Here is a 20,928-nt window from a genome sequence, read left to right as displayed (position 1 = left end):
GAAAATATGTACTATAAGTTAAGGCAAAGGAGAAATGAAGAAGATGAGCAACCATGTGTTACTTTCACAGATGGCTAGAACTTTGGAGGGAAAGGGCATTCTAGGAGTGCTCAGCCTCCTATACAGTTAGTTGGATACACTGGTGGGATAGACTTATGAAGACCTCCAACTCATTACGGACCTCGACTTATTAAGGTCTGAGCCTTAAAGACATACAAGGCCGACCCCAAGTAAGGTTTCCTTCTGTCTCATTCCTATCACTTCAAAATTTTCACAGTAGTTTTAGACGCACAAAAGTGCTTATATTGCTACTGTCCTTTTCTCTCTGATAACTTTCGCCACCAGTTCATCCTACCCTGTTTGTATTAAAAATCCACTTAAAATCTCCTGTTTATCTTCAAATATCTGTTCTCAAATTCTATCTCCTCTGTGCCCTGTGAGATCTTTTCATATCCCTCTATCCCGATAAGTAAACACTTTCCCCAAGACTGAGCTGTAACTCCATGAGAGCATTAGCCACATTATGTGGAAGTTTGCTGACTTGTTTTGCCACTGACCGAACTACCTGAGAACAAGGATCATGACTTGCTGGCATGGCAATTATCCTTCCTTTCTCCCTCCCTCCTTTTTTACTCCTTCTCCTTGCTCTTCTTCTTGTTTTTAATACTGTGAAGGATCAATCAAGGGACTTACACATTCAAAGCATGTACACTACTGCCGAGCCACAGTCCCAATCCCTAAGTCAGTAGTTTTCAAATGGGGTAAATGTCAGTTAACCAACTGACTCAGGTTTTGTTTTCCAAGTAAAAACCACTTTTAGAGCAGTTTTAAGTTCATAACAAAACCAAGAAGGCACAAAAATTTCCCATACACTCTGCTTCTGCCCACCACATATGCAGTTTTATTTGGCACTTAAAAAAATAAAGACAAGCTTACCCAGGCAACGAACTGACAATTCTGCTGTTTAGGCCCTGATATTTGCATCCTAAAACCAGACATAAAACTTCATCTACTGGCAATTCTGCCTATGGCCACTGATGGTTATGTTTGAACTAATGACTCCTGTGGCACAAAGCACTGAAGGAGTTAATGAAGGCTGACATCATGGTAGAACATATTTTTAAAAAAGACTATTCTGGCAGCAGCACACAAAAGTGGCAGAGGTAACACTATAAAAAGTGAGCTCAGAGGTGCTCCAATAATCCATGTTTAGCCAAAAAGTGCCCGCACAGAAGAACTGTAGCTCTGCCCTCCCATTGCTCATTGATTTCCTCGAGTGGGCACCAGTAACGTTTCTATTGAGACCTGTTGTTACTGTTTTTGGCGTATCAAATATGCCACGGGGAGTATGCCAGGCTCAGCCGTGCGAGTGGGATAACTCTTGGTAGCTTGCTGGGCTCTCTGAGAGGGAAGGAGGAATCGAACCTGGGTTGGCCACGTGCAAGGCAAACGCCCGACCTGCTGTGCTATCATTCCAGCCCGCACGGAAGAAAAGAGCTGATAAATGCTATGGTCAAGGAAATAAAAAGAGTACTGTTGAGAGACATGTCATGAAGAAACAGAAGTAATGAGTGAAGACCTCCCTAACTGAACCAATTTTGGGATCCCAGTATTATCAAGAGTAAATGGCTTTCATTCTACAAACTATTGCTGTGGAAAAGTACTCTCTCTGTGATGAGGTGTCAAAGGAACTCCCTTACCACTGTCTACATGGCTGCAGTAGAAAAAAATGCCTGGATGGGCAATTAATAGGTTTCTTTGTATTGTTTTTCTAAGTCCTGTCATTATTTTGAAAATCTTCAAACTATGTCAAAGCTGTAATGGCAAAACAAAACATTTTCAGTCAACAAACTTCTACTGAGCATCTATTATTATGTAATCCCTCAAAGATCACTGCAAATCTACTTGTTCCCCTTATGACCACAACCGCTAAGCCCATCATTTCATTTTCCTTTGCTAAAGTCAGTTTATAACAGAGTACAAACTTGTAACAACTTAAAAGCCCCATGCCAACACTGTCTTCCAACCCTGTTTTAAAAAGTGTAACAAGATTGTCTATTAAAAAAAGTGCTATCAATATTAAGACAGAGGTGAATGGTCATGTCACTGTGATTCAGTTAGAAAGCCATACAAAAACAGTGCCTGGAACTAAAAAAAAAAAAAAAAAAGTTTATTTCTTTACAAGAGGGACATCTAGTGGCTAGCTTCTAAAATAGTACTAGAGTTCTTAAACATTAATTCACTGTTGTTTAATAATAGCTAACACATTACTACTTTATTAATATTAGGTTTCAAAGAAAAGAGACCATAGAGAGTTAAAGAAGTTAAGAAGTCAAAGTTCTAAGCCAAGAATAGTAAACGAATGGCAAAATGAACTGGGCTGCTTACATCTCGGGTGGGACTGCATGGAGGCAAATTAGGGACAGAGGAACATTTCTGGGGAATGGGCGATTCGTCTACAAGAAAAAAATCCAAGCCTGGAGTTAAGCTACAGATATTACTGTGAAGGGGGTTGCTCTGAGTAACTCTTTTTTTCCAACTGAAAAGTAAAAGTGCATTCCCTATCTCACTGCCAAACCCTCAAACCCAAATGGCCAGAAATAGAGAGTTGCTTATGTAACCAAGTAAGACTTCCCATCCAAGCACAAGCTATCTGGTCTCCAGGTTCATGATCTGTGTAGCAAATTACTAAAACACAACTTTAAATAGGTGGTAGCAACATACAAAAATATGGACTACCTATAAAAAAATTTTCATAAAGATGTTTTATATGATAGGGCTGGAACAATAATACAGAGAGCAGGGTGCCTTCCTTGACTGCGGCCAATCTGGGCTTGATCCCCAGCATCCCATATGATCCCCTGAGACCATCGGAAGTGATCCCTGAGTGCAGAGTCAGGAGTTAATCCTGAGCACAACCAGGTATAGCCTCGCAACAAAAACAAACAAAAAAAAATGTTTTATATGATAGCTTCAGAATGTTTCTAAGATTATATTTGCAACCCAAAATATGTTTAATGGTTCTACCCGTGTCCTTTCACGTTACTTAAAACTCACTTTTCTTAAAAGAAGCAGTATATGCACGTGATATTAAAAGGAATGGACAACCTACTTCTAATTCCTGTCCCCCTTCACCCAATTTCTCTCCCTTGAGGAATCACTGTTAGCAGTTTGTAACACATAGTTGCATACAGGCTTATCTCTATATAACTTTTAAAGTTTATATAATGGTGGTATACAATAAACATAGATCTGCACCTACATTTATTCATCTATCATTCCTGGCAACAACGCTCTACAGTAGTACATTTATCTTTTTCCACTGTAAAGGGACACCATTAATTTCTTTCTTTCTTTCTTTTTTTTTTTTTTGGGCAGAAAAGGTTCACACCTGGCAGTACTCAGGGCTTACTTCTGGCTGTACTCAGGGTAATAAGGATCAAACCTGGGTTATCTGTGTTCAAGTGCCTTACCCACTGTACTATTTCTCCAGTCACACTCTAATATTTTTAAGCAGTCTACATTTTGCTATTACAATGTTTTCTTGAATAACTTTGTACATATTTCATTTTCCATGTAATTGGGTATATTAAACAAATTCCAAAATGAAGAAATGCTGTGGACAAGAAAATACCATGTTTTCATAATTCACCTTTAAAAAAAAAAATCTTGTTGTCCTTAACTTTTACTGGAACCAAGCCTTATTTTAAACTATTAGAGTAACACGATCAAGAAGGCAATATGAAAAATTCTCAATAGTAGAAACAAAACAAATATACAAAGTTCATCAGCAAGTTAGAAATATCTTCAGGGGCCAAGAGGAAGCAGAAACTAAAAATCAGTAGAAAGTGAAGCAATAACACCGACTGTGGAGGCCTCTTGGTAACCAAGAAGCTTATGGTTTTGTTTTTTGGCTTTCTGGGTGATACCCAGCAATGCTCAGGGGTTACTCCTGGCTTTGCACTTAGGAATTACTCCTGGTGGTGCTCGGGAGACCATATGGGATGCTGGGAATTGAACCCGAGTCGACCCCATGCAAGGCAAATGTCCTAGTCTCTGTGCTACCTATCGCTCCAGCCCCAAGAAGCTTATGTTTTAACATGCACTATTATGTGGCTAACAGGCACTCTTATATGAGACACTTTGGCCCCACATAAAAAGGAGGCATCAAACAGATCACTAAATAAAGCTAAATAAAACAGTGGACCAGGAAAAGTCTCCCCAATGGCAAAGGGAGACATCTAGGAAACTTACTGATGTCAGTTTGGGCTCTAGGAAGAGTAAAGGACACGGTGGGGATAGAGTTTTACTTGAGAATGCAAAACTATGGCCTCTTCTCTGGTTTTGGGGTTTATGTTGTTACTACTAGTAAAAGTCTGGGAAAACTAAAAGTAAGCAATTAAAAAGACTTGTGCCTGAGGTATCTAGAGTAAGCAAGTACATACCAATATGTAAAATCTGGATGAAACTGAGTTCACAACATTTTTGGAAAACAAAAGAAAAAATAAGAAAATAAGCTACCTTAAGCAAGAGTAAGCAGAAACTGCTGCTCACAGACTTCTAAGAACTTCAGATACAATTATGTACACAGACAACAAATATCCTAAACTATTGAGCAAAAGGGAGTTAAAGACATAAGACAGAAAGATATTCATATAAATACTTTTATGTGAATAAAGAATTCATATAAATCCAGTTATATTTGGGAAACAAAAACATTTTTGTGCTACAGAAATAAAAAGCAACCGTCACACAAAACCCCCCCTAGACAGGTCAGGGATGTAGTACTGTGGTAGAAAAGCAGCTTTACACACACAGCTCTAGGTCCATCACACAAAATAAAGAATTTGAAATAGTAATAATTAACCTATACATAGCAAAGATTAAGAAATGAGAGACTATATGCATTAGAATTTTTTTAGAACTGTCAAATTTAGAGAGCAAAATAAACTCCACAAAATATTAATGAAACCACACCCAGACATAGTGAAAGCAGAGAATTTCGAACACAAAAAATTATGAAACAAGTGTTTACAAGTAAGAACACTGTGGAATAAAAGAACTGAAATACTAAAATGAATGTCAACTCCATATTCAGCTAATAATGAAAAGCAAGAATGAGCTATCTGATTTATACACTGAAATTTTAAAAAAGGTTAAACTCACATTCTGGTGAAAATAATCAGAAAGGTTCAAAGTCAGGGAGAGAGATAACCTTGAGGAAAGTGGAGGTACGTATTTTTATGCGAAGCAATAGAAATTTCTGGGTTACTACAAAATTTTCTTTCTTCACCTTGCTGCACTTCTAGGAGGGGTGTATATCTATGTATTACTATTAATATTATTAATATATATTATTATTCATTTAAAAGATGAAATAAAGATATTTTTTCATCAAGAAGTACAAATTGTGGCCAGAGAGATAGTATAGGGATTTAGGCACTTGCCCTTGCCTTGCATGTAGTTGACGCTGGTTTGATCCCTGGAACTGCATATGGTCCACTGAGCACATGGTCCCTGAGCACAGAGACATGAGTTGGGTGTGCCCCTCCTAAAAAAAACTCTTCCCCAAAGTACAAACTTCCAGCTACCAAAATAAATCAAGTCAACATATACCATGAAAACTATAATCAATGCAGTTTCACAAGTTTGGAAGTTACTAAGATGAAAAATATTATTCAGAAAACTGCAAACATTCAAGATTATTCGGTTCATACTCCAGAAAGTCCCTCTCCAGCTAAATATGTCATACAATGGTTCAACAGACTTTAAATGTCTCCAAGCTAAAAAACTGGAGAAAACATTTTCTTTACACGATCCTTACTAAAGAAACTCAATATACTTCAGAAATAAAAATTTTGAGTACTTGCCTATCTCTAATTATTTATACAAATAGTGAAAGCAAGGCTGAAATTAAAAAACACTGCACTGTTACCAGAGAATAGCAAATAATTGTTTAGAACAGAATCCAGAGATTTCTCCCATGCTTGCCTATATTTAAGATATGCATATATATGTGTATATATATAATAAACAATATCTATCAACCTTACAATAATCCAGTAAAAAGATTCAAAGAGGGGCTGGAGCGATAGCACAGCGGTAGGGTGTTTGCCTTGCATGCAGCCAACACGGCCGACCCAAGTTCGATTCCTCCGCCCCTCTCGGAGAGCCCAGCAAGCTGCCGAGAGTATCTCGCCCGCACGGCAGAGCCTGGCAAGCTCCCCGTGACGTATTCGATATGCCAAACACAGTAACAACAAAGTCTCCAATGGAGACGTTACTGGGCCCGCTCGAGCAAATCGATGATCAACGAGAGGGCCTTTATTTTTTTTATTTCTCAAAATGTTTTAGATACATGTCAAACTACTGAAACAAGCAAAGAACCACTTAATAACCAGAGAGTAAAATCAACAATTCAAAAATCTTCAAACCTGAAAACTTTTTTAATAATTCAGGAACAAAAGTCATTTTCATTTCATTATAATGGCATGTTTATTGGTAATTACATATATGGTATTGATTATGTGAAGCTGCCCCAGACTTACTCAGGATGAATCATTTCCCAAAGATTGTAGAGAAAGAAAAGCCAGCCTTTAATTTTCACTACATATTATTTACTAAGTGCTAAGTACTACTCGATATTACTAATTCTGTCATCAATCCAGTAAATTTGATCATGCCCATGATTATCCAGAATGTACCAAATAGCAGAGGATATATTTAAATACATGCTTTTCCAAGTGGAAAAGAACACTGAAAATGAAACTCCTAAAGACAATGTAGGGAGTACGACTGTAAAAAGATTTGAAAAAAATTTAGTATTTCCTTCTTCCACCTTCTAGAAGCACCAATTAGTCTTTTATATAAACAACTTACAAAACACAACTGTCCCAAAGACAGTACTCTACAAGTAAAATATACCTTCTATGTTTTTACATATATACCATTTTTAAGCAACCAAAATTTTCTGTAATTCTGATTCTGCCAGCTAACCATGCTGAGCCAGAAGCAAATCCTCAGCACAATTGGGTATGGCTCAAACTGTACAACTCCACTCCCCCCACCCAAATAATTACTTCCAATCTGATGAGAACTTAACGTATTGCTCTTCATCGAAGACCTAAATTTTAAAATCAGTTATTAGTAAGACAGTTTTCCACTTAAGTTCAACATTGAATAAATGGATAAATTCATTGCATAGATCTGAACTGTCTTTTTCACTGAATCAATTCCCCAAAAGGGAATTGAATGATTGAATAACCATATCATATCAACCATACCATATCAAATGGAATTAAGTCAAACTCAACAACTGAATATTAAGCTATCCCTCCAAAACACATAGGTAAACTATTCCCTGCCTCAGTAGTTATCAAATAAAAGCAAATATAAATATCAGTTCAACCTTTCAAATTAGCAGCAATTTTAAGAGAGACAATTTAGTGCTAGTGAGATACTTAAATAGGTTTTTACACATGCTGCAAGTGGAAATGAAATAAAATTAACAGTAGTTTATTACCACTAGTCCCACTTTAATAATGAAGAAACTAAGGCACAAACACATTAGGCAGATTACTTTAAAGTCACATCTCTAGAAGAGGTTGAAAAGAAACTTAAGTAGGCAGCCTGACTCCAGTCAGTTCTCTGACCTAGGTACTTTACTGATTTTATTCTATACAGACTTAAATTTTTAAAATGCATCAAAAATATCTAGAAAACAAAATGAAAGAATAAACATACAAGATAAAAAATATTCACAATGTGTGGAACATTTTTTTTTGGCACACTTTAAAGAAATGCCTCCTGATATTTTCTAATATTCAATAAAAGCACTGGTAAAGCTAAAACAGGCATGTGGATGCATTTTTTTGTTGAAGACAAAAAAATGGCACAATTTTGAGGGAAGTTGGAATTTCAAATGTACTAATTTTAATAATTCTATGTTTTAGAAATTGGTCCCACAGAGAAGTAACGTAGCACAAAAAGAATTTGTTTAGAAACTATTATAACATCATACTACTTAAAATGAAGCAGATTTGCATTAATAAGAGGTCTATAAATACTTAAAATGGGAAAAAAGCTAGCTACAGGGAAAAACGTAGATGCCTTTTTTAGTTATATAAAGAAAAGTTTAACTTGGAGAGTAATGGCATTTTTATACGCAAATGTGTTAAAAAAAAAAGTTTTTGTTTGTTTTTGGGCTAAACCCAGTATGCTCAGGAGACCATATGTGGAGCCAGGGAACAAATCAGGGTCAGAAGTGTGCAAGGTAAGTGCCTTAAACTTTGCACTACTCCCGGTATTTAAAATGTATTTTATTTAAGATATATTTAAAATGTTTTATTTAATTAAAACAATCTGATTGCAATGTTTTACTTAACTAAAAGAATCTAACATGACCAATAAGATATATATATTTTTTTAATTTTTATGATGAGATCCTGAGTGATAGTAAAGAACTTGCTTTGCATGCAGCTGACCCGAATTCTGTCCCTGGTATACCTGGTATACCCTGGTATATCCTGGTATACCCTGGTATACTCTGAGCCTGCTAGGAGTGACTGAGTGCAGAGGAGTAATCCCTGAGTATCGCCAGGTGTGGTCCAAAAACCAACCAAAACCAACAAACAAAAACACCACACACCCACACCCATACTTTTATGCTAAGGATGCAATTATTCTCATAATTGCTTCAGTATACCAATTCCTTTCTACATTAATCCGCTACTAAGAAGATATTTTATTAAAATAGTAATTGTGCTAATTAGTATTAATTTAGTAAGACTAATAAAGTAAAGATCGTAACTCTACCACTGTAGGCTCCATTTTATAGATATGAAAGAAGAAACTTAATTAATGTCTTTTTGTGCGCTATTCTGCTAATCTTGGAAGAACACTATAAAAATTAAAGCCAAATTAATCTAAATTAATAAGAGGAATAATGCAAGAAGACTGATTTGCCATTTCAGAGACCTGAGGTATTCCAAAATAATAGTGTAGGACTTGTTCATTTGAAATACCCTATTGCTGTACTATCTCCCTGGTCCTGAGACTAACTGCTTTTTAGTGCTAAGAATTAAAATCTGATCACAATCATTTAACATGATTTTCTTCATAAAATACACTACAATTTATATATAAGAAATTACAAACCAAATCACTTAAATTTTAAACAAATAATTTCAATTTCAAAAAATGCCACCAGCACCATTCAAAGTACACAAAGTAAATTTATTTCAAATTTGATACCTTAATTTTGGAAGTCACTCAGGGAAAAGAAAACAACCTTTATAAATATTTATTTTCAGATATAATGCTATCTTCTAATATATCTTGTAAAAGTGGGAGATTTATTAGTATACTAATTCTGGTGACTTTATCTTTTCCAACTATGGAGTTGTAAAAAAGGAAAGGAACTTAAGAGTTTGGTTAGGTTCAGTAAAAGGAATTTATGGGAACACAGGAAAAAGGAAAATAAAAGAATTAATTTCCTAGGGGTCTTAACAGGTTCTAACAGCAAAAAAGGAATTCATTCAGTTTTTAAATTCTAAAATCCAAAATCTTCAAGTTGGAAAAATATAGTTGGCTACTTAATAATACTTTATTCTTTTTTATACCAATAGGGCTTTTAGGCCAACGCTTGCAGGAAATAGCAAAGTAATTTGTTTTAGTATCTCTACTCACAGATGCACTACACAGTCAATGTCTTCAGAGATTTTTCCACCCTCTCCCCACTGGTTTTCAAATACAATCTTATTTGGAACACCAATGTAGAGAATGATAAAAAATCAAGCTCTCTGTTTCAAACACTACAGGTTTCTGTTTTGAATACTTTGTGCCCTAAACTTCCTAATCAACAAGATTTCTTAGATCCCAAAACAGAAACAGACAGACAGACACAGACACACACAGACACACTACAATTCAGAATAGAATTGAAAGAAAGTTACCATACGTTTCTCAATATTTATTTTCAATTTGTGCAATTTTCTTGACATGAAAATAGTTCACAGACTGCTTTTGGTAACAACACACTGCAGCAAACCAAACCAAACCAAACCTATTCTAACATAACCAAATCAGAAAGTCTGACACATTAAGAAGTTAGAAACTTACTTCTTATCAAAAAATGTTGAATTCTCTTTTCTTTTCGTGAATCCGTTTGGCAGAAGTTTTAAGTTAATACCTTGCTTTCGGGCCCGATTTTTCAAAAAGTACATCTAACAACCGAAAACAAACATTTTTAGAAAGCCTTAAATTTCAAGTGCATTATAATCAATAATTGTAAGATGCATTAAGTGCTTTTGTCTCACACTTTGCTCTGTGGTGTTATTTTGTTTATTCTCTACAATACTATGAGATAGGTACTATTAATAAATCATTTTAGGAATGAGGAGCTGGAACGATAGTTTAGAGGGTGCTTGCCTCACACGTGGCTGACCTGGGTTTGATCCCCAGCATAGCATACAGTCCCCAGAGCACCACTGGTAGTTAATTCCTAGGGCGAGGAATAACCTGAGCATCACTGGACATGGCCCCCAAACAAAACAAAACCATTTTAGAAATGATAACGAATATTATGCCAATACTAGATAGCTATTTTTGAGAGGTAGACCATGGTAAAAATCTTAATCTACCTAATTGTAGAGCCTGTGCTTTAACCATTTACTCTAGGGGGCTCAGGGACAAAGGTGGTAAGAGCAGCAAAGGGCAGAGGTGGCCACATAATGGTGCAGTTGGAGATGATTAGTACTGTGGTGGTGGGTATGTTATGATACCAACTTTTGAAGACATCTGAACCTATGTCCTTAAAACAGTGCTATAAACTGCTACAAAAATAAATCATCCATAACTGATCTTTTTGAGTGGAAATCTAGAATTTAAAAGACAAAATGTCATTGTAGTCATAAGCCAAAGAAGAAACGTTTTGCTAGCTAGTAAAACGTAAGCAATTGCATGTAACTTTGTAGCTATGAAACTTTAGTTTCAGTAATGCCACTGATTATAAGAACCAAACCTACAAGAGAAAAGAATGCCAGCTAGTAAGGGAAATATATATGTGATAAAATACTCTTAAACCCTCTTGAAAACATGATGGTTGACAGAAACAGAAAAATATAAACCAACATTTAATGAGACGTGAAAACTCAAAAGGAAAGTAAAGCAGTGAAGTCACTATTGTTAATTTTGCCTTCAACAGCTTCGTCAGAGTTGTTAGGAGTCCTCAAATATTGAGTCACAGAATAGTATATTCTCATACTAAAAGTAAACTCCCCCAGTGGCCCCAAATGCCCATTAGAGCCAAAACTTGCTAAGAAATTTGTACCGATGTAACTGTGGTGTGAGAGTGTCCCAGAAGAAGTTGTAACCATGGACCAGCCCCCTAAATTAGATTTGAAATGATTTGGCTGTGCTTATCTGGTTAAAGAAATCTTATTTGTGGGGTGGGGAGTGCACCTGACTTTACTCAGGGCTTACTCCTGGTTCTATGCTCAAGAATTAGTCCTGGAGGTGCTCATGGATTCACTATATGGTGAAGAGAGATAGCCACATGCGACGTAAGCACCTTACCTGCTATACTATCTCTCTGGCCCTTACTTAAGGGACTAATATCTTCAAGTACACAATAAGTCCAGATTTGAAATTTTATCATGCATCTGGTAGAATAAATCAAATTATTTCCAAAAGAGCATGTGTTTGTCCTAATCCTCAAAAAAATTCTCACACATAAATCTACTAAATAGGAAAAAAATAGATGGTTAACACAGAAAGAATCAGATTCCAGATCTGCAAAATGGATGAAAATTTCCCCACACTATAAGATATTCTAAAGACACCCAACAATTTTCAAATAAGATGAGGAAAAAGAAATGTGCATTTCATATTAACGAAAGACAAAAAGAATGTAGAGAAAAAATTTCAAAGGCTTTTATTGCAAGCTATTTTATAGTTTACTACTGCAAAGTATAAAGTAGAATTTGCAGTAACAATGGAAGCTGGAAGATAACAACAATTCTTTTTTTTTTCTGGTTTCTCTTTTTGGCCACTGGTGATGTTCCGGACTTACTCCTGGCTCTGTGCTCAGGGATCACTCCTGGAAGGTTCAGTGGACCATATGGAATGACAGGTATCAAACCTGGGTCAGCTATGTGTAAGGAAAACACCCTACCTGCTCTACTATCTTTCTGGCCCCAAGATAACAGAACAATCCTGAGTTGAGTCCTAGACTGAACAAAAATGAAGACTGAGAATGAATAAAAATTCAAACAAAAACTCACTATTCTAAAGGTTGCCAACCAGCGAATAGATTCATAAAACTGAAGGAGAGGGTTGCAACAAGTCTGACAAAAATGAAAGAATTCTGAACCAAAAAGAAATAACTTCAAAGTCAACAGGGTAGAGGATCCATGATGTTTCCTGTCAGCACTGTGCCTGTGTTGCATTTCATAGCAAAAAACAAGTCTAGAATGGAAAAAGTTTAAGAAGACCTGTTCTAATGGATGTGTACTTGAGGCAGAATGAAATCTCTCAAATATAAGGTCTAAGATAATGACAGAAGGAATACAGAGCAAGGGAAATGGGAAAATGACAATAACATACTGACTTGATAACACTGCGAGATTTAAAACAGACAATTCATGAGCTGGAGAGACTTCAATAGGTTAGGTGTGTGCCTTGCATAGAGAAAGCCCAGGTTTGCTCTCCAACAATGCATGGTCCCCTCAAACACTGCCAGGAATGACTATTGAGCAGACAGAGTAGCCGCCGAGTGCTACCATGTGTGCTCCCCAAATAAAAAATACACACAATAGAGGGTTAAATTTCATTAAACAATCTAAGGTAATCCAAGCAAACCCGGTCAAATCTTGCCTCCTGGCTATTTTTGTTTTTGAGCCACACCGGGGAGTGCTCAGAGCTTACTTTTGATCTGGACTAAGGAATCACTCCTCCAAGTGCTCAGGGGACCAAAAGGGGTGCTGGGTAGTGAATCAGGGTCAGCAGCACAAAGTGCCTTATCCACTGTACCATTTCTCCACTCTGTACTGATGGGCTATTTTTATAAATAAATTTTACTAAAGAGCTTGCCCCTTTATTATTTACAGACTATTGGACCACAGCAGTATCCTTTGGACTGAGGAATCTTTCCAGCCATAGTTCCTTCCTATGACCAGCTGACCCCAATTCTGTGTTGTGGTCTCCTGTTTACACTATTTCCACTCGTGACACCTTCGGAATGTCTTAGAGGCCCATAGAGGGCACATGACCCCTAACTGAGAAACAAGTACTCTAGATCACTATAGCAACTTTTGTTAAACAAAAAGATATTAATCTACTGATTAGTAAAAGGAATTATAGCGAAAAGGAATTAGAATACTTACATGTTTATTGCTTATTGGCCTTTTTAAGAAAGCATCTCTAGAAATATGATCTGCTGTTCTTGCCACATCTTCTAAAAACCTATAATCTAAAAAGTCAGAACATTAAACAATTAATAAATGACAACAGCCAATGACTATGAAGTATCAATATGTATAAGTATCAATATCAGCATATATATATACATATATATATATATATATAAAACATGGCTTACCACTTAGGAGGTTCATTTCTGTGAATTGTTGTATTGAAACATAAGCAGTTTTATCCCGAATTCCATTACATGTTAATTCTGCTTTGTGTTTCTTTACACAGGGCAAACTGAAAGACAAAGAAATGCACTTATACTGTGAAGTGTAATGGTACACATGGAGGCAAAAAGGTAAGACATTGCCAATATACCTGCAGGAATATCTCATACAACGTGGACATCTGTACTTTGCTTCTTCTGTACCACAAGTTTCACACCTACAAAAGTCCACATGAAATTGAGTCCACATGTTATTTTTACATTGAAATGCTGATCAATCACCACAATCAACTCATAGGCAAGAAGTCATATAGAATAAAGTACATGCAAATAATTCTAAAAATAGATGCTAAACATTAAAAAAATTCTCAAGAAATCATTCCCAAATAACAACTACATTTAAAATATTACAAATGATATCTAATTCAAGAGAAATAGCACAGTAAAAAAAAAATCCTTTCACTTTTTAATGTTTTCTCCTATAATCAGGAAACTAATGATTATTCACTGATCCTGGTAATTCCTGGTCATGGGCCAACAAGAGCAAGTTTGCATACATCCCAAATCCAATCTCTGAGCTATGTCTAAGTATCTTAAAAGACACACAAGTGAAAAACTGAAGACCCAAATTTACAACTTAGAAGTCTCCGCGTTTTCCAACACCACACATAACCTAGAACGGGTATCAACATTTTACTTATCAGCCGCTCTCCCTCTTCATCTACCTTAAGATCTTGGGATACAGACAACGAAATCATAGCTATCTTCTATCTGGCCCCTTGTGTTCTGGACAGTCACGCCCCAAGACCATAACAAGGTGTGACATGATCATACGCTACAAGCAAATTAAAGTAAAGGCAATTAGCTATCAATAGCATCAATTGGCTAGATTAGTGAACCTCTAATTTTAACCTAATTGTTACTGTAGGTTTTATTAACCTATTTATCATTTGTTAGATGACGACCTCAGCTCCATTCACTGTGCAAGACAAGTGCTCTACCTGCTGTACTATCTCTCTGGCCCTAAAAGAGGTTTCTTTTTCTTCACATCCCTGACAACTATTGAGGGGACAGCACACTGTCATCGAAGTCTAGTTGCAAAGGTTTTCTGGCGCCCAGCATTTTTACTGCCACGCGCCCATGGGACGTCTCCAACCCCCTAAGTCTCACGGAATTCAAGTCACTGAACAGCATCTGCCATTCCCACATCCCGCCCCCCCAAAACGAACCCACTGCCATTCCGCCACGCCCCGCCGGTGGTGCAGTTTCTCCCACCCAGGAGTCGAGCGCGCCGCGGGTTACACCCTACCTGGACATGGCCAGCTTCCTCTTGGCACCCACCGCCTTGGCCGTCGCATCCCGCACCGCCTCCTCCTCCGGGAGAGCCAGCTGGGCTTCCACACACGTTCCCCGCCGCTGCTGCCCTTCCGCGTCCCGACCCGCCGACAGCTCCTCGGGCTTCATTTCCAGCTTCTCCTTCCTCTCGTCCAGCTCTGCTGCGCGCCAGCCCCCGGCCTCTTCCTCCGCCGTCACTTTTGCTGCCGGGACCTCTAGCTGGCCCGCCTTCTCCTCTCGGACCACCACGCTCCGCTCCCGCCTCGCCTCCCAAGCGCCCGGCTTCTCCTCCATCCCCTCCGGCGTCACCCCCTGGCCACCCAGCGGGCCTGCTTCCATTTCCGGCCAGTCCCTAACTTCTCGCTTCACGCCCCCTCTCATAGCCTCTGCTCCCGGCCCACCTCCTTCCTCTCCATCACCTGTCGCCTGCATCCCGCCCGCCAGCTCCATCCCGGCAGCGTGCCCGACCCCCTCCCCAACAGGCCGGGGACTCGGCGGCGCTCCCTCAGCTCCAGCGGACACAGCTCCGCCTGGCGTCCCTTCATTTTCAGCGACTAGATCCATCCCTTCACCACTCTGGGACTCCGGGGCCCAGGAGTTTTTCAGCCGACAAGAATGAATGAATGAATGAACCTCCCACAACACAGACAGCGCTCCACGTGCGGGAGCAGACGTCTCAGCTGGCGAACGCCGGGTTCCCGTCGCAAGGCTCCCACGCGGTCGTAAAGCTACGCTTCCGCGCCTGGCCGCTTTCACGACGCAAGTGCTCTTTACGGCTCCGCGGTGGTCAGGCCCGGTGGGCGGGGAAAGTTGGTTCGAGACCACGCCCACTGTGACTCCTGCCGACTTCCGGGGCGCCGCTCCGCGAAATCTTTCCTCCCGGCCCCGCCCCCGGCCGGCCCGCTGGTCTGGGGAAGGGGCCTGAGAACCCAGGAAGCAGGGCGAAGTGAAAATTTAATCCTAGAGGGGGAATTATTAATTCTGATCCTTATTAACGATGAAACCTAATCTCTTTAAAAAAAAAAAAGTCCTCCAGAAGCTTTAGCTTCTTCCCAGTGCATTAAAGAAGCTGGTTTAAATACTGTTGGAGGGAAGTGGCCACGGGTGGTGGAATCTGTGCTGGAACACAGAATAGCTAAAACTCAATTCTAAAAACTTTGTAAATCACTGTGCTTTGATAATTTTTTTTAAAAAAAAAACTGGTTTTTACAAGTCCTAGTGTTATTCTGATGGAAATCAGCTGTGGCTGAAACTTTTTTTTTCCTTTTTGGGTCACACCCAGCGATGCACGGGGGTTACCCCTGGCTCATGCACTCAGAAATTATCCCTTTACCCTTCATGGTGCTTGGGGGACTGGGATACCGGGAATCGAACCCTGGTCGGCCGCGTGCAAGGTAACCGCCCTACTTGCTGTGCTATCACTCCAGTCCCTGAAACTTTTTTTTAAATTCATTTTGTTTCATTTTAGATTTGAGGTTTCTCTTTAAAATTTTTTTCTTTTAAGAAGATTTTTTTTTAATTGTGGTTTGAGTGACAGAGTTATAGTGGTGTTAACTTTCATGGTTATAAAGAACAAAATTACTGCATCTTCACAATCACAAAAGTTCCTGAGACCTTCCGCCACTGTGTCACTTCAAGTCAGCCTTTTTCTAGCTCCCATCTCCCAAATCAGTTCTATAAAGAAAAGGGTCTGTCTTCATTCCTATTCCCTTGTTTTGTTTCTCTGTATACTACAGATGGTGAGATCACCCAGCACTTGTTATTCTTCCTCTGACTTACTTCACTTATCCCGATAACCCTTCAATTCCATTCAAGTTGTAGCAAACTACATTTCATCTTTTCTTAAAGTCGAGTTGTATTGCACTGTGTATATATGCCACAATGTATTTATCCATTTATCTCTTTGGACATTTGTATTGTTTATATACCCCAGCCATTGTGCATAGCACTGCAATGAAGATAAGTGTGCACATATATTTTCAATTTAATATTTTTGAGGCCTTGAAATAGATACCAAGAAATGGGGGCATGGCATCTTATGGAAGGTCTAGTCTTCATTAAAAAAAAAAAAATCTCGATACTGTTTTTCACAGTGGCTAAACCAGACCACATATACAACAACAGCAATTTCCTTCCTTCCTTCCTTCCTTCCTTCCTTCCTTCCTTCCTTCCTTCCTTCCTTCCTTCCTTCCTTCCTTCCTCTCTCCCTCCCTCCCTCCCTCCCTCCCTCCCTCCTTCCTTCCTTCCTTCCTTCCTTCCTTCCTTCCTTCCTTCCTTCCTTCCTTCCTTCCTTCCTTTCTTTTTTGGTGGGTGGGAGGGACACACCTTACAATGTTTAGGATCTGACTCTGACTGTATGCAAGACAAGTGCTCTACCTGCTGTACTATCTCTCTGCCCTAAAAGAGGCTTCATTTTTTTTCCACATCCCTGACAACAAATAATTTTTATTCTTTCAGTTTGTCAGTACCAGTCCTCACCAGACATTTCCCCATTTCCAGTATCTTACAGAATGTTAAAGGGGAGGGGTTAAATTGTATATTATTATATCTTACATGTATAAAGAAGTTCCATGAAATTGCCAAGGAATTCCCATCTAAATTCTTTCCCTCCTATTCCACCTCTGTATAGTGGCTGGACAAGCCCAGCTTCTCTGACATAGGCAGCATTGTCATCTCAAATTTAATTTTGTTTGGGTATGTTGGGATGTGTGGTAAACTGGGTCATTCAAAAGATTTTGATAGAAGTTAACAGGAATCAATAGGTGTGAAAAAGGATAGGAAGTAGGAGTGACCAGAGGATACCCTTTAAAAGTGATGACATTTTCACCAACTTGTCAGGTAGATTAGTGCACATCAGGCAATTTTTACCCACACTTTATATCCAGTGCCACTCAGTGACCAGATCCAGGCTGCCCCAAAAAGTCATCACCTAGAGCAAGAGGTCTCTCTGCAGATGGAATTGATGGCTAGAGGATGCTGATGGCACTCCTACAGTTGGTAGCAAAGTGCTTCTCCAAAAGGGGACCTGGTTTGCCTACTTTACCTCTACACAGAGTCTACACAGTGTTCACATGTATGGTCACATTGGTTTCACTGAATTTAATTTATTCTTCTATAAAAGCCATTGCCTTTCTTCTTCATGTAATTCATTTAAAAATTACAGTTACTGGGACCAGGGAGATAGCAGGAAGAGCTGGAGGTCATGCCCAGCATACTCATGACCCAGGGTACAATTATAGGCATGACATGTCTATGTATTATTGTCTGCTGTTTTGGAGGTCCCTGAGCATTGTCTGTTGTGGTCATAGTGGACCTATCCAGTCCCATGTCATCAAGATTATTCAACTTATCTAGTCTTCTCACTGGGAGTGGCCCCAAATAACTTAGGGAGTGTCTTCACCCACAAAATATAGCTAGTTCTACAAGTCCCAGGAATGAAGTCAAGATTGTAAATACTATCTTTGGGTCTTAGGGATAGAATCTTACTACATTATCAAAGTAACGGAGGTGGGATTGCTTTAGTATAAATATAGTTCAGGGATGGCAGACAAGTTATGAGTTTCAAACATCACGGTCACTGTCAATGTCCTCCCGTTGTTCATCGATTTGCTCAAGCGGGCCCAGTAACGACTCCATTGTGACACTTGTTGCTGTGTTTGGCATATCGAATATGTCATGGGTAGCTTGCCAGGCTCTGCCTTGCAGGCGAGATACTCTCGGTAGCTTGCCGGGCTCTCCGAGAGAGGTGGAGGAATCGAACCTGGGTCAGCCAGGTCAGTTGTGTGCAAGGCAAATGCCCTTAAAACAAACTCAATATCAAGTTTCCAAACTACATAATGTTAAGTTTTAATATGCTTATCTTTTTCAAAATTCTGTTGGGTATTCTAAGGTGTTTATAAACATTTTAGAATTAATTTGTTGGCTGTGTGCAATGCAAACGCCCTACCGAATAGCACAGTGGGTAGGGTGGTTTACCTTGCACGTGGCCGACCTGGCCGACCCGAGTTCGATTCCTCCGCCCCTCTCAGAGAGCCTGGCAAGCTACCAAGAGTGTCTCGCCTGAACGGCAAAGCCTGGCAAGCTACCCATGATGTATTCAATATGCCAAACACAGTAACAAGTCTCACAATGGAGACGTTACTGGGCCTGCTCAAGCAAATCGATGAACAACAGGAGGACAGTGCTACAGTGCTACAGGATTAATTTATAATTTCTACAAAAAAAGTTGCTAGGATTTGGGTCAGGGAATATGTCAAAATAAGTGTACATTAATATATAAAAAATTGCACCATAATAAGATAGGGCATTTTACAATCCATGGATTTTTTTTATTGGTGCATATATATATATATTTGGATTTTTCATCGTTAGTATATAAAAATACATACTTGTAGTTTTGTTGTTGTTGTTGTTGTTATTGTTTTGGGGGCCACATCCAGCAGTACTCAGGACTTATTCCTGGTTCTGTGCTTAAGGGATCACTCCTGGCTGTGCTTTTGCTTGGGGTTCTGGGGATCAAACCACATGTAAGAAAAGGCTATTCCTGGGGCTGGAGCAATAGCACAGCGGGTAGGGCGTTTGCCTTGCACATGGCTGACCTGGGTTCAATTCCCAGCATCCCATATGGTTCCCTGAGCACCGCCAGGGGTAATTCCTGAGTGCAGAGCCAGGACTAACCCCTGTGCATTGCCAGGTGTGAACCCCCCCCCCCAAAAAAAAGACCAAGAAAAGGCTATACCTTCTCTGCCCCCTTAAATTGTCCATATTTCTCAAAAACAAATTTGTTTGATGAAATAGCACTCCTCAGGTGTGCTATTTTATCATTTTGAACAATGTCAACTTTAACTGTAATCCATATTTGGAAGAGAGTGGATGGAAACCTGAGAATTGGACTGTGATTCTTTTGGTGATTTTCATTTTTTAAGAGTAGAAGGATAAGAAAGATAGTGTATTAGTCTTAAGTTAGAAAACTTGTGATGATACAATAATACAATCTGGGTTACATTAGTCCCAATTGGCTCTTACATATTATACTCCTCTGATATTCAATTTCTACTGTATTTACCATCTCCTTTGAGGAGCTACTGTCTTCTATGGTATCACTTAGATCCTAGGGTAGAATGAAAAGAAACCACTGCTGGACTGATGGAGGATTCAACAGCTAAAGGGACCTCCCTTGCAAGTGTGAGGCGTGATTCCCGGTGCTGCCCTTATGTGCTTTACATAGTCCTGTGACTCTGTTGGCTGGGACTCCCACAGGGTGTTCAATTTCTGTCACATAGCCAGGTGTGTATAAGCACTGCAACTGATGCATGGAACTACCAGGGAGCATACCTCTGGCAAAACAAAACAAAACAACAAAACAAATACAACCCTCAGCAGGCAGGTGCAGAAGTAACACAACTAAAGTGTGTTACCTTTCTCCTCTCCCATTCCAGGCATGGCAGGTGAGTGTGTCAGCATGATAACAAGGTGTGCAACTATAGCAAGACCCACAGGCAAGTATGTGTACGCCCCAATCAAGTGTCTATGACTTTCTCTCACTGCAACAATAGCAATGAAAAGGAAGGGGTAGAGGAATTGCCAAATCCAATGTCATAAAGACTTTCTCTGTATTTCCTTTTATGAGTGTTATAGTTTCAATTATTTGAAATATTTCAAATCTTCACAAGTTTTGAATCTTGTGAGTTAATTTTGTATATAATGTAAGGGTTAAAATTCATTCATTACATAATGTACATATTACAGAATCGTTGGTAAAACCATATGCGTTTGGGCTTATTTCTGTGTTTTGAACTCATTTTGTACAAACAACAAGCAGGCTATGTGATCCTCATATAAGTATGAATCAGATACTTTCTAGCTATGTAAAGGTGTGAAGTACAGATTGGCTATGCCAGAAGGCCAACGGCATATAATTAAAGGACATGGTAATAAGAAGAAAAAGACCACTGAAAAAG

The 20,928-nt window shown here is 39.0% G+C and overlaps 1 protein-coding gene across 1 annotated transcript in view; it reads right to left on the bottom strand.

The window, feature by feature from the left end:
* The window catches only part of ZNHIT6 (zinc finger HIT-type containing 6), a 42,040-nt gene extending 25,135 nt beyond the window's left edge, over positions 1-16,905 (bottom strand). Inside the window, exons 1-6 of the mRNA XM_056122855.1 lie at positions 16,897-16,905; positions 14,943-15,889; positions 13,786-13,851; positions 13,598-13,704; positions 13,383-13,468; positions 10,120-10,223 (exon numbers count right to left, since the gene is read on the bottom strand). Coding sequence (XP_055978830.1) covers positions 10,120-10,223; positions 13,383-13,468; positions 13,598-13,704; positions 13,786-13,851; positions 14,943-15,889; positions 16,897-16,905 — 1,319 coding nt within the window. The remainder of the gene's footprint in view (positions 1-10,119; positions 10,224-13,382; positions 13,469-13,597; positions 13,705-13,785; positions 13,852-14,942; positions 15,890-16,896) is intronic.
* Positions 16,906-20,928: the final 4,023 nt, after the last annotated feature.

This window comes from Sorex fumeus, unplaced genomic scaffold (assembly GCF_029834395.1).
Source record: "Sorex fumeus unplaced genomic scaffold, SorFum_2.1 ptg000047l, whole genome shotgun sequence".
Taxonomy (NCBI): Eukaryota; Metazoa; Chordata; class Mammalia; order Eulipotyphla; family Soricidae; genus Sorex; species Sorex fumeus.
Note: the sequence above shows the minus strand (reverse complement) of the source record. Positions and strands in the feature narration are given on the sequence as shown.